The 14,526-nt window shown below is 42.1% G+C and overlaps 1 protein-coding gene across 1 annotated transcript in view; it reads right to left on the bottom strand.

Moving 5' to 3' along the window:
* Positions 1-14,526, bottom strand: part of LOC112072467 (la-related protein 1-like) — a 56,057-nt gene that overhangs the window by 29,995 nt on the left and 11,536 nt on the right. Inside the window, 4 exon segments of the mRNA XM_024139879.1 lie at positions 1,740-1,890; positions 4,892-4,972; positions 7,490-7,555; positions 7,973-8,043. Of these exon segments, the coding sequence (XP_023995647.1) occupies positions 1,740-1,890; positions 4,892-4,972; positions 7,490-7,555; positions 7,973-8,043 (369 nt within the window).

The raw sequence follows: 14,526 nt of genomic DNA, 5'->3' as shown, positions 1-14,526 counted from the left end.
AATATATCCTCATATAGTATGTACACTATCAACACTGAAGCTATAAACACTACAGACTGCACTATGAACACTGAAGGTAAACACTAGAGACCGCACTATGAACACTGAAGCTATAAACAGTACAGACTGCACTATAAATTACAACTATGTGTAGAGATTAGGGCTGTGATRCTCATTTTGGAATTTTGGATGACATTTTTGGTCAGCCAAATGACTACAGTCACAGGAACAACCATATATCTCCCGCATGTTAAGAAGCAGGATGGTTGCAGGTCCTGGGCTGGCGTGGATACACGTGGTCTGTGGTTGTGAGGCCGGTTGGACGTACTGCCAAATTCTCTAAAACGACATTAGAGGAGTCTTATGGAAGAGAAAATGAACATTTAATTCTCTGGCAACAGCTCTGGTGGACATTCCTGCAGTCAGCATACCAATTCCACACTCCCTCAAAACTTGAGACATCTGTGGCATTGTGTTGTGTGACAAAACTGCACATTTTAGAGTAGCCTTATTGGCCCCAGCACAAGGTGCACCTGTGTAATGATCATGCCGTTTAATCCGCTTCTTGGCATGCCACAACTGTCTGGTGGATGGATTATCTTGGCAAGAAAGAACTGTTCACTAACAGGGATGTAAACAAATTTGTGCACAATTTGAGAGAAATATWTTTTTTAGTGCATTTGGAAAAATTCTCGGTAATTTTATTTCAGCTCATTAAAAACCAAGACTTTACATGTTGCATTTATATAAAGGGAGGGATGGATAAAGGGAGGAAGATCGAGAGAGAGAAAAAGAGCATTGCAGAGCCAGAAAGAGGCACACACACACACACACACGAGAGTCTGTCAGTGGCAGAGATCTAAGGCAGTGCGGAGTGCAGTTGCAGGATGAAAGTGCAGGGTGCATAGTCCAAGTAGGAAGGCAAACGTGGACCAGGTGGGCAGTTGGTGAGGGCCACAGGGGGGGGGGGGGGGAAGGCAACACTGTTCGGGTGACAGGAGGGTTTGGTTGTGATAGACCTGAACCGTTTGCCCGAGGGGACTCTTTTAAAGACAGGGTGCCCGGGGTGAAAGGGAAGGGGGAATAAGAGCATTGCAGAGCCAGAAAGAGGCAAGTCTCTCGCTCTCCCTCTCTCGCTCTAGTCAGTAAGGAAAAACCTCATTCCGAAGGTCAGAAAACACTCGCTGGCTGGCAGACCGGTGGAATTTCAACCCTTTATTACTGCCAAAACATCTCCCTGCCTGCATCGCCTCCTACTCCGTGAGGGTTAGACTCGGAGTAGTAGTCACTACAAAGCCAGACTGGGGCCTGCACCATGCAAAACATTTAGTAAACATGATTAATTTTCCTCAAGTGGGAATGGATATTCCTACATTGTTTAGGCCTACAGCATGAGTGTAAATTAAAAACAAAAGACAGCTTTTCCCGAATACTGTTAATCAAGTCACGACGTCATTGATGTTAACACAATGACTGGCTATTTGTTATAGTTTGTGTGTTCAGACAAACATTTGTTCTGTGTAAAAGCCCTTAGGTCGGATGTCCTACCGCACAGGGTTCTGTTTCCCTGAGCTCTGTAAAAACTATTTTTTTTTTAAAGGAAATTACACCACTTTTTAACCTCATATTCACCATCTCCGGTGTCTACATATGTGAAAATGCACTTTCCATACACTCTGTAGTTTAGTTAAAAAGAGTAAGAGGTCAACCCTTAGTAAAAAAAAAAAAAAAACACCCACCTTTTTTCTTCTGTCCATTCTTCTGAGAGTCCTCGTCTCCGTTCTTCTCCTCTCCAGAGTCGTCCGACTTGGCCTTCTGGTTCTCCTTGCTCTCTTCGTTGGTGTCACGTTTCTCTTTCCACTCTTTCTTAACCACGAGCTTCTTGGGGGCCTGGGGAGTAGGTTAACACAAGGTACAATGTTTCCAGCAGGGTTTTTTTTATTTTCTTCCCAACAACCAGGTTTAGGAGCATCACTTAGTGTGTATTCCAAATGGCACCTTATTCTCAATTTGGTCCCTGGTCAAAAGTAACGCARTGAATAGGCAATAAGGAGCCATTTGAGACTAACATTAAGGTTAAAGGTCACCGGTCACCTACAGTACACTGAGGAGAAACCACACGAAACCGTTCATTCCAATGATTTAGTGAAAAACACGAACACAGAATATTTGTCAACAAATATTACATTTTGACGTTAGCGTTTCCTCCAGGAGTAGCGGCGTTTGTGTGTAGGTGTGGGCAATGGCGCAGTGCTAAAGGCCGTCCGCTGCTATAAAGCTAATATCCTGAAATTCTACACATTTTGCCTTACGCCGTGTTCTTATGCCATCTGAGCGACTCAAGCTTATAAACACAATCAATACGGTGCCGAATGACATGACATTTTAGATTCTGACTGTCTCGTTTTTTTATTTTGATGATTGTTAGTTCGCAAAGATGATCTCAGAAGAAAAAAAATATTGCTCCAATATATTTTCTACATACATTAAAATATGGTTTTAGTCATTTACGATTTCCCTTCACTGGAACTAAGGGGCCCTAGCCCGAACCACGAAAAACAGCCCCAGACCATTATTCCTTCTCCACCAAACTTTACAGTTGGCACTGTGCATTGGGGTTAGGTAGTGTTCTCCTGGACTCTGCCTACCACTTCGCGGCTGAGCCGTTGTTGCTCCTAGACGTTTACAGTTGACCGGGAACCATGAAAAACAGCCCCAGACCATTATTCCTTCTCCACCAAACTTTACAGTTGACCGGGCCAGCTCTAACAGGGTAACAATTTGACAAAGACATACCTTTCTATTCCTCCTTGTTCTGGGACACAACCTGTCCCGGGGGTTAAGATTAGTGAGTAGGGTTGGGCGGTATTACAATAAAATGTATTACTATAGGGCCTCCAAAGTGGCGCAGTGTCTAAGGCTTGAGGTGTCACTACAGACCCGGGTTCGATCCCAGACTGTGTCATAACTGGCTGTGACTGGGAGTCCCAAAGGGCRGCGCCGGGTTAGGTCAGGGTTTGGCCTGGGATGATRACTTGGCYCATCACACGCTTGTGGTGGGCCGGACGCCTGCAGGCTGACTGCGGTCATCAGTYGAGCGATGATGTTCGGTCAGCCGTCGTCGATCGCTATGTGATGTGACAGACTATGGTTTAGCTTATTTGAACTTTAAGTTATAWAAAAAWAAAAAAMASAGWSTSKSRSRKSWSARMACAYWYWMAMMYYKTSTCKSRKWTTYAAGCAAATTTMAGTCAAGATTGAGACTGGACCACTCAGGAAACCTCAACGCCTATTGGAAGCTATTCTGGCGTGTCTTTGGTATAAAAATGGTTTAATTGTCCAGCTGAAAAATGAAATTACCCCAGGGTTAGACATTCATAAGAGTGCGGTGGATTATCCTGAACGGTCCAGTCTCAGTCCAATTTGTTTTATTTAATACATTTTTAGATTTCATTCATGCGACATGCTCATTTTCATTATAAATGTTGAAGAAATACGTTCCTAGCGTGTGAGGAACATGTTTTGCTAGCCAGCAAGCTAATATTTAGAATAATTTTTGGGGGGTTTGGCTACAGTTAYGGTAACCTGTTTGCAATCCCTTTAACGTTGCTACAGAGGCTAGCTACTGGCATCAAGTTGTGTCACCATATTTAGCCTATTCCACCATTTGCAGTATGCATACTGGCATTTGAAAACAGTGCAGGGAAAAAGGGAATCCACTATGTGGCTATGTCAGACACATTTAAACCTAAGTGTAGAGACACACGATGTGTTCKGAATTCCAAGATCAGAAATTCCATGATCAGATTAGAAAAACAGCATCAACTGCCAAAAGTCTTAACATGGCCAGAGAGCTGCCTAGAGACAGTTGCAGATCCTGTGTTTAATCACCTCTGCTCAATTAGTCATGCAGCGTGTCCATTTGAGACTTAGTCAAATTAAAATGCAAGTTTAGTTCACTTGGATGTTTGAGCTCACTCACTAAGTTAAATAACTTTTAATCAGGGCACTTTGCATAGGAAGCCCCATGCAAAGCATCCAGTTAAAAGGTTAGTTTGGCAAGACAAGGCCTAGTCGTTTTTTCACACTTGTACTACACGCATTTCAAAACGTAGTTGTTTTTTCTCTCTCTCTCCATTTTTCTTCTTCATGTCGCAAAAAATGAAAGTAATCCACACAACAACAAAAAAAAAGTCACTTGGTGAGCAAAGACCCCCCCTAACAAAGCACTGGAATAGATAACTCACTTGCTATACAAACCTTTGTAAATCACATTCAAATAGAAATACTGTACACTTTTCTGTTTTTGAACAGGAACCGGAATAGCTGTTAACATTACCAAGTATGAATGAGCAACTAACGGAAAACCAATAGCCTAAAATGGGAAGTTAACGTCCACTGAGCACTGAATACCTACTATAATGCTAATTTCCTGTGGCCACCGCAAACCTGATACCCAATTTCTGATGAAACACTGATTCCTTGTGTGCGATTGGAAGTTAAATCAATACCACTCATCAAGCTTTCCAATGGCTATGTTCACCCCACCAGCAAGCCGTTCCACCATCATACTCCTTCTGGGCATCCACAAACTRCTGGTTGCACAGACCCACATTACGTCTACGGTTGGACTAAACCATTTTCATGCTGGGTCTCCATAGTTCTGTTCAACCCAGGAGTAGGCTTAAAAAAATCAGGGTGCGTGCAACCGTCTCCCCAATTATTATTATTATAAATTCCCCAGCAAGCTTTTTGATTGGTTAACGTCACAACCACTATACTCCTACGGAGTATCCTTTGTTTCAGGTCATTCGGGTTCTACGGAAGCCAAGGAGGCCGTGGAGGCTCCTAGACCAGGCGGCTTTCAGGTCCATGTGAAGGGTGAACTTACTGGGGATCTCCGTGGGGAGCTCACCTCTCTGACCTGCCTGACAGGCATGGGGCATGACACAATCCCAGTCACAACTTCAATCTGAGCACAGGGGGGACAGAAGGGAAGGTATTTTTAGGATAAGGGCGCAAATCACAATTACAGGATTGCGTCCTGGATGAAAATAAATATATATATTTTTTTAAATGCCATTTCAATAACACACACACACACACACACACACACACACACAGAGACAATGATAAGATGATGATGATGTATTTGCCTGTGTTTCAATGCCATGTAACTGGAGTGTGTTTTGAAAATTGTATGTAATTCATCATTGTTATGTGACTACTTATGAGATGTCCTCTAAAACTAAAGAATGCTGATTCATTCTATAGAAACTTGCTGACAGAATTCTACAGAAAATTCTATGGGCAGAATTCTACAGAAAATATTCTCATTTTACAGGCATGATTCTAAAAGACTTTACAAAACGCCACAGAATGGAGAATAAAGGTTTTGTGTCTGGGGAGGGTTGTGATAGTTGAGGTGTGGCATCTACAGTCGGGCCCTCCACCCAACACAAACCTAACCACTGAGTAAAAACACAACCTTTTAAATCGTGTTAACCTCAATTCCAACCAATTCTAGAAAACCACCTAAAATAACTGAACAATTCTCAGAGGAAATTATGGGCAGTGAAGTTGTCTTAGCAAAAGATACAATGGCCCTTGGGRACATGGTAATGACAATACTAAAGCTTTAGTTTCATTGCAGTACTGAACCAAAACCTTCACAGCCTTTCTGGGAAAAACAGCCAACCTATTTTAAAAGCTTAAAAAAAGTACAAAAATATCAAATTCTGATACCATTTTTTTTCTTCTTTTCAAGTAACTGACTGATTAAGCAGCGTTTGGAAAAGTTTGGTTGCCGACAACACCCCAGAATAGCAGCAGATGTCCTGGGGTTATTGTGGGGATCCCTAAAAGGACATCCCATCTATAGGGACCCGTCCAGGCCTGGTTATTCCTGGCCCTGCTCTGACCTACATCTCCTCAGGCCTACGCTAGCCTGGCAGAACGTACGCAGAGCAGCCGCTCCTCACCCCCCACCTGTCTAAAAAAGGGGTTTAATACTTGGGGTCACTCTGCCAGTGAGAAACTATCTCCCCGATCCCAGTTGTCAGAAATAGCCTGCAGGGATATGCTACTGTAAGAGGTCACAAATGAGTTGCATCCTCCTGTCCGTGGTACCCAGCACCTGGGGGGAAATGAAGGTTGGAACGTATGGATGCCTCAGGTGACTGCACCGCTATAGCTCAGAGCCCCTCTACCAGTCTCAGATGTGTATTTAAGCCTGCAGTGCTGAGTCTTGGAGTTCATGTTTGCCCTCAAGTCGATCTCTCGGGGTGGGGGCGGGGGGGGGGGTCCTATACCTCTCGGGAAGGGGAAAGAGGGGTATTTTTCTGGGAAGGGGAAAGAGGGGTAATTTTCTAACTGCAGGGCCATAGTCAAGTGTACTCTCAAAATAGACTAATTTCTCACACTATGTAGAGAATAGGGTGCCATTTAAGAGAAGCCAATCATGCTATGCGCAGCCTCACGTAGTCCCACTGTGTTGCTAACTAGCAACCTAAGAGACAAAAGAGCCAGTCGGGTCCACTTGTCTGAAAGCGTTCTACAATTACACTCCCCCTTCCCCCCACCACAAAACACCCACAGCGGCATCATAATCAGGGGGGAATAGAGAGCCAACTTTATTTACGTCTCGTCCTCCCCTCCTAGTGACTATTCTCCTCTCCTGTGTCGTTCCACAAACTCTGCRTCTCTGCCTRGCCTGCACACCGTTGTTTCCCCACCAATGAGAGGCTAGAACAAGTCTCCTGCTCTAAGAGGTATTATTCATTGATAAGTCAAGGTGACTGGTTAAGACTGGTTGAGGCTGTCGTGTCTGTAGAGGTCCTGTAAACCTTCTGAATAAACAAGAGCTGCGTGTTCTCTAGTCTCCAAAAACCCGACCCTAGGCAACAGCAGTAACTAGGGCTCTAGTTTCAATGACGGACTCTTTCGTCAACTTGGATAAGAAAAAAATAATATATATATATATATATTTTTTTTTCTGGGGTGGGTTCTCTTCAGACAGACAACTCTCTCAAACAAATAACGGAGGCAGACATGCCAGAACGTTGCGATTCAAAACCGAGGATATTTCAGGAAAAATCTTGGTTTAAGCGGTTTAAGTGAAGGTAGTTGATGCCAACTASCCACCTGTGAAATGCACTCTTAAAAAAATGTTAAAAATACAAACTCCTCGATCTCCCTCCATCTTGCTAGCTACTATTTAATTCAAGCGGATTAAGGTGGTGAAATAGTTCCTCTATGCCAAGCTTACCTTCTGTTACGTACAGACGTTTTAAAACAGGAATTTGTATTATTATTTTTTTATTGTGGGAGGAAAACCTGATATCTAGAGAGGCTATGTGTTCACTACTACTGCAAACAGCACTGTGCCCTACTCAACTGGCCACTGGTGTGTGTGTGTGTGTGTGTGTGTGTGTGTGTGTGTGTGTGTGTGTGTGTGTGTTAGCAGATCTATCTCCGGGCGCTGACTTACCTGCGTCTCTTTAGTTGCGATCTCCCCTGGTGTTGGCCAGTTCATAGCATCGCCAAAATCTCCAACCTAAAAAATATATTTTTTTAAAGCATCCAATGAATGTAACATGGTTTAGAGTGTTTGTCCCGAATGGGACCCTAACCCCTATATAGTGCACTACTTTTGACCAAGCCCCATATGGACAGCGAGAGAAAGACAAGAGGGGGCCCATTTGAAAGGAGTGCACCATATAGGGGATAGGGTGCCATTCCGGAAGCCAACATGACTTCATGCTGATCATATTAAAGCTCCACTACAATCAATCAACAAGGTGTGGCCCAGAAAATGTCATCATTTACAACAAAGGGAAGAGAAAAAGAAAATCCAAGCTGTGTGAATGAAGCTCTTTAAATGGTTTCTATCATTTGCATACCAGAAAGCATGGCCTGTTTCTAAACACACACACACAGGCAATGGATTGGCCAGCAGTAGGTGGATTGTTACCTTTCCTCCTCTCCGAGGCCGGGGATTTGGGGCCTTCACTACCTTGGCCGGGCCTGTGGTGGGCGGCAGCTCTGTAGAAACAACAAAAGATGGTGGCCATCACAACACAAGTCTGCCTTGTACAGCCATCAATAAAAACAGGCTAAAAACACATATATATATATTTTTTAAGAGTTCTACATAACCTCTTGGAAGCGTCCCAAATAGCACCTCGTTCACTATGTAGTACACTACTACAATGTATAGGGAACAAGGTGCCAATTGGGAAGCAGACCTGGGTCGTCTTTAGGATTTAACGAGTCTCCTATAAAAAAGAAAATCTGAATAACTACAGTCACGGAGCCATGTATTCATATTTTTTAATCCCCTTCAATTCCACTAGCAGAACAAACTAGGAAGACGTTGTGTGTCAGTGAGGAGGATATCCGATGGCTCATGGCGTTGGGAACACCTCTCCCGGGTCAAAGCGAGTCACAGGCTSACAAATGGCTCCCTATTCTCTATCTAGTGGACCACATTCATTTTTTAAATGCTAATTCTGTGCACAAAATGCAACACTTAACTAAAATGTACAGTACCAGTCAACACCTACTCATTTAAGGGTTTTTCTTTTTAAAAATGTTCAACATTGTAGAATAATAGTGAAGACAAAGACTATGAAATAACACAAGGAATCGTGTAATAACAACAAAAAAAGTGTTAAACCAAATCAAAATATATTTTATATTTGAGATTCTTCAAAGTACCTTTTGCCTTGATGACAACTTTGAACACTCTTAGTGGCCATTATTGAGCCTGTCTGATATTTCATTTAAGAGGTTATAACAGCCCATTATTGAGCCTGTCTGATACTTCATTTAAGAGGTTATAACAGCCCATTATTGAGCCTGTCTGATACTTCATTTAAGAGGTTATAACAGCCCATTATTGAGCCTGTCTGATATCCCACTTAGGAGGTTATAACAGCCCATTATTGAGCCTGTCTGATATCTCATTTAGGAGGTTATAACAGCCCATCATTGAGCCTGTCTGATATCTCATTTAGGAGGTTATAACAGGCCATCATTGAGCCTGTCTGATATCTCATTTAGGAGGTTATAACAGCCCATCATTGAGCCTGTCTGATATCTCATTTAGGAGGTTATAACAGCCCATTATGAAGCTGCTAAACCTTCTCAGTCCTCCAAAGTTCTCCATAGGTCAAAGGTTAAAAGTAGTGTACTATAATAGGGAATAGGGTGACATTTCAAATCAAATTTTATTTGTGTAGTAGACCTTAGTGAAATGCTTACTGACAAGCCCTTAACACTTATTTTTCTTAAAACAGCATCGTTGGTTAAGTTAAAAAAAAGAAGAAGAGATAAGCAAAAAATTTAAACAAATAGTTTAAAGAGCAGCAGTAAAATAACAGTAGCGAGGCAATACACAGGGGGGTACCGGTACAGAGTCAATGTGCGGGGGGGCAGCGGTTATGTGCGAGCAGGCATTACGAAAGCAGTCACAGTCAACTCTTGATAAAGGCCTAAGTAACAGCACGGGACTGTTTGAAATGATGTGCTCTGGTGATACTGCAGAAACTGAACCGCTAAAAGACTGCACTGTGYTTAAGTTGAATTAGGACTGACCGTGAAAGTACTGCACCTGACCGGAGGTTCACATTCATCTGATTATGTAGACCATACTGTACTCTTCCCCAAAGCCTGTCCATTGTGAACCTGATGGCTGTGAAAGTAGTCGCACAACTGACTACCATAAGGAAGCTAAGAAGGAAGCATTGAGCTGGTGAGGTCGTGTAGCGCTCTGCTCAGTTGCTGAGCTGTTGACAACCCGTGCAAATCTGTATAAATCTCCTTACTGGCAATCATGGCCTCGGACAAAGCCAGACACACAGTGAGAAGTAAAAAAAAAAATAACTCTGCCAAAGCCACTTACAAAGAAAATGTGTGAACAGACGTGTGTGTGTGTGTGGAGTGGGATTTCTGTGTTGGGCCTGCCCTCCACTRAGAGTTATGAATTTCAAACTATAGCAGGACATGACCTCTTCGTGCTCACTTCTTTAAATCAGCTTGTATGTTTGCATGCACAGTACATTGGGAAAGTATTCAGACCCCTTWACCTTTTCCACAAAAACAGAAATACCTTACTTACAAAAGTATTCAGACCCTTTGCTTTGAGACTAGAAATTAAGCTCAGGTGCATCCTGTTTCCATTGATCATCCCTTGAGATGTTTCTACAACTTGATTGGAGACCACCTGTGGTAAATTCAATTGATTGGACAGGATTTGGAAAGGTACACACACACAGACACAAAATTCTACCGCATTGAAGGTCCCCAAGAACACATTGGCCTCCATCATTCATTTGGAACCACAAAGACACTTCCTAGAGCCAAAGCCMCTTGATCAGCTATGAAAAGCCAACTGACATTTACTCCTGAGGTGCTGACCTGTTGCACCCTCTACAACCACTGTGATAATTATTTGGCTGGTCATCTATGAACGTTTGAACATCTTGGCCATGTTCTGTTATAATCTCCACCCGGCACAGCCAGAAGAGGACTCGCCACCCCTCATAGACTGGTTCCTCTCTAAGTTTCTTCTTAGGTTCCTGCCTTTCTAGGGAGTTTTTCCTAGCCACCGTGATTCTACATCTGCATTGCTTGCCGTTTGGGGTTTTAGGCTGTTTTTTTTTTTTATTTAAAGAAATATGTTTTTGCTTTGTCATTATAGCTATAGTGTAAACTGTTACATTACACTTTTTCTTAGATAGGGGCAGCATTTTCATTTTGGAATGTAATGCGTGCCCTTAGTGAACATGCCTCCTAACCTATCACAGATCTAATATAGCATTATATAATCATTGGTCATGAAAACACTGAAAGTTCTACAACGTTTGAATGATGTCTGTGAGAACACAGAACTCATATGGCAGGCAAAAACATGAAAAAAATCCAAACAGGAAGTGAGAATTCGAGACTGGTCAATGTTAAACTCATCGCCTATCAATTCCCTGTAAGATATGGAATCTGTTTGCACTTCTACGCTTCCACTAGATTATCAACCAGTCTGTAGAACGTGGAATGAATGCCTCTAAGTGTGAGTGTGGGCCGGATGGAGAGGTTGTTTCAGTCATATGGTCCTGGCAGAATGCCAGTCCTGGTAACGCCGTTCCAAAATCGATATCGTCTTGCTTTCCATAACCTTCTAGAGACCACAAGGAATTCCCAGTTGAACGTTTATGTGGAAGTTATGATAACAACATCCTGAAGATTATTCCTACTAGTTTGACCAGTTATGTCGACCTGTGAATAACTTATGAAGTGTTTCGTCCGACTTCGCGACTGCATCTGCCGAGAGCGTTGGACATGTGCACACTACACATGCCTAGCAAAAGTAGCTACTTGAATAAGTACTGGACTATATCGACAAAAAACAATCAAATTATTGTGAACTAGATACCTGGGATGCATTACTGATGAGATGATCAAAGGTAAAGAAATTACTGAGTAATTCATATTTTGTTGACTCCAACATGCGGAGAAATGTTGTATTTTTTGAAGCGCCGCCAGATATTGCATTGGTGCTTTTTACGCAAAGTTTTTTTAAATCTGACACAGCGATGGCATTAAGACAAGTGATCTTTAAATTCTAATTAAAACATGTATCTTTCAAAGTTTTATGCATGAAAGTATTTCTGTTATTTGATGGCTGTCTGCATTTCTCGGATATTTTGGAGGGCATTTCTGAAACATGGCGCCCAATGTAAACGAGATTTGTGGACATTATAAATATTGCACATATCGAACACAAAACATAAATTAGTGTGGACATGATGTCCTATGAGTGTCATGCTATGAAGGACAATCAAAGGTTTAGTGATTAATTGTATCTCTATTTCTGCTTTTTGTGACTACTATCTTTTAAATGGCTGTGTTTTTCTGTGGCTATGTGCTGAGCTAACAATCGTTTGGGGTGCTTTCGCCGTTAAATCCTTTTTGAAATCAGACGTGTTGGCTGGATTCACAACATGTGTAGCTTTAATTTGGTGTCTTTCATGTGTGATTTCATGAAAGATTGATTTTTATAGTAATATATTTGAATTTGGCGCGCTACATTTTTTCTGGATTTTGGCCATCCCACATATCCCAGAGAAGTTAAGGCTGTAACGTAACAAAATGTGGAAAAAGTCAAGGGGGTCTGAATGCACTGAGTACAGTACCAGTCAAAAGTTTGAACACATTTACATTACATTTAAGTCATTTAGCAGACGCTCTTATCCAGAGCGACTTACAAATTCTACTCGTTCAAGGGTTTTCTATATTTTCACTATTTTCTACATTGTAGAATAATAGTGAAGACATCAAAACTATGAAATAGCACATATGGAATCATGTAGTAACCCAAAAAGTGTGAAACAAATCAAAATATATTTTATATTTGAGATTCTTCAAAGTAGCCACCCTTTACCTTGATGAGAGCTTTGCACACTCTTGGCATTCTCTCAACCAGTTTCATGAGATAGTCACCTGGAATGCATTTCAATTAACAGGTGTGCCTTGTTAAAAGTTAATTTGTGTAATCTCTTTCCTTCTTAATGCGTTTGAGCCAAATCAGTTGTGTTGTGACATGGTAGGGGTGGTATATAGAAGATAGCCCTATGTGGTAAAAGACCAAGTCCATATTATGGCAAGAACAGCTCAAATAAGCAAAGAGAAATTACAGTCCATCATTACTTTATGTCATGAATAATAATAACAAAAAKAGACTTGCTTGGACCAAGAAACATGACCAATGGACATTAGACTGGTGGAAACCTGTCCTTCGTTCTGATGAGTCCAAATTTGAGATTTTTGGTTCCAACCGCCATGTCTTTGTATGACGCAGAGTAGGTGAACAGATGATCTCCGCATGTGTAGTTCCCACCGTGAAGCATGGAGGTGGTGGTGTGATGGTGCTTAGCTGGTGACACTGTCTGTGATTTATTTAGAATTCCAAGGCACACTTAACCAGCACGGCTACCAAAGCCTTCTGCAGCGATACGCCATCCCATCTAGTTTGCGCTTAGTGGGACTATCATTTGTTTTTCAACAGGCCAATGACCCAACACACCTCCAGGCTGTGTAAGGGCTATTTGACCAAGAAGGAGAGTGATGGAGCGCTGCATCAGATGACCTGGCCTACACAATCACACGACCTCAACCCAATTGAGATGGTTTGGGATGAGTTGGACAGCAGAGTGAAGGAAAAGCAGCCAACAAGTGCTCAGCATATGTGGGAACTCCTTCAAGACTGTTGGAAAAGCATTCCAGGTGGAGCTAGTTGAGAGAATGCCAATAGCATGCAAAGCTCCGATCAAGGCAAAGGGTGGCTATTTGAAGAATCTAAAATATATTTTGATTTGTTTAACACTTTTTTGGTTACTACATGATTCCATATGCATAATTTCATAGTTTTGATAAAAAATATAATTGTAATCAAGGACGGGGGGAAAAAACAGCACGAGATTAACTTTTCTTGTGTATTTCAATGTACAGATTTAAAATTAGACTCATACAGCATTACAATCCTTTCATGTGGATTAACAAATCCACCGATCAGCAACTAAAGATCGGCATGGTGACCGACCGACAGCTACAATGAGTAGGAGGAGGAGTACACCCCCCCCTATCCTGTGTTCTTAATTACAACGTCAACTTAGGAACTGTATACCACTCAAATCGCTTTATATGTTCATCGGTAAGATGAACTGGTTAAGAGYCATTGCAGCACTAACACTAGCTACACTTACTGCGTAGATTACAGCTAATTTCCTAATCTTTGTAAGGGAATTTCACCGTTTAAATTTGCAAATGTTGTCTGTCAGTAAGAGTCTTCTTAATAGCAGTTCTGGTGAAAAGTGCTGATGGCTGTTAAGTTCATGTTAAGTATCCCTATATTTCTGTTATTACGGGGCTATCACTCAGTCAAGAGTGCGCATGCGCAGGAAGTCTTGTCGTTGATGGACCTAGCCTTGAGTGTAATGGCGACCTTGGGTGTTCATATGGTATAGTAAACTTTGTTAAACTGGAACCTTGTCGTTGTGTCATTTCGAGTTAACATTTGTAGTTATTAGCCATCCTCTGCTACCATGTGCCACCTCGCTTCGACAAAATGTTGTCTGTCAGTAAGAGTCTTGTTATTAATAGCAGTTGTGGTGAAAAGTGCTGATGGCCGCAGTACTCTCAAAACAGGTGGTAGTGCTCACGGCATCCCGCGTTACGAGCTGGGACAGGGTCATATTTACCTAGGTAACGAACGGAAGAAAATGGACTGAAACAGGGAGGTACTACATGCGCACTAATGAACGAGGATTCAGGTGAACAGAGCCTAGACCAGTAGGGAAACAAACTGCATCGGTTCTATTCTGAGGCAGTAGTTTTCTATGCCCATCTTCTGCCAAAACCCTTCCCAAGCATGCATGCCATTGTTTTAAAACATCTTTTTACCCCAATTCCGTGATATCTAATTGGTAGTTACAGTCTTGTCCCATCTCTGCAAGTCCCGTACGGACTCGG

The sequence above is a fragment of the Salvelinus sp. IW2-2015 genome, unplaced genomic scaffold (genome assembly GCF_002910315.2).
Source record: "Salvelinus sp. IW2-2015 unplaced genomic scaffold, ASM291031v2 Un_scaffold1938, whole genome shotgun sequence".
Classification (NCBI taxonomy): Eukaryota; Metazoa; Chordata; class Actinopteri; order Salmoniformes; family Salmonidae; genus Salvelinus; species Salvelinus sp. IW2-2015.
The sequence above is the reverse complement of the archived record's forward strand: the minus strand, read 5'-3'. Positions and strand labels throughout refer to the sequence as shown.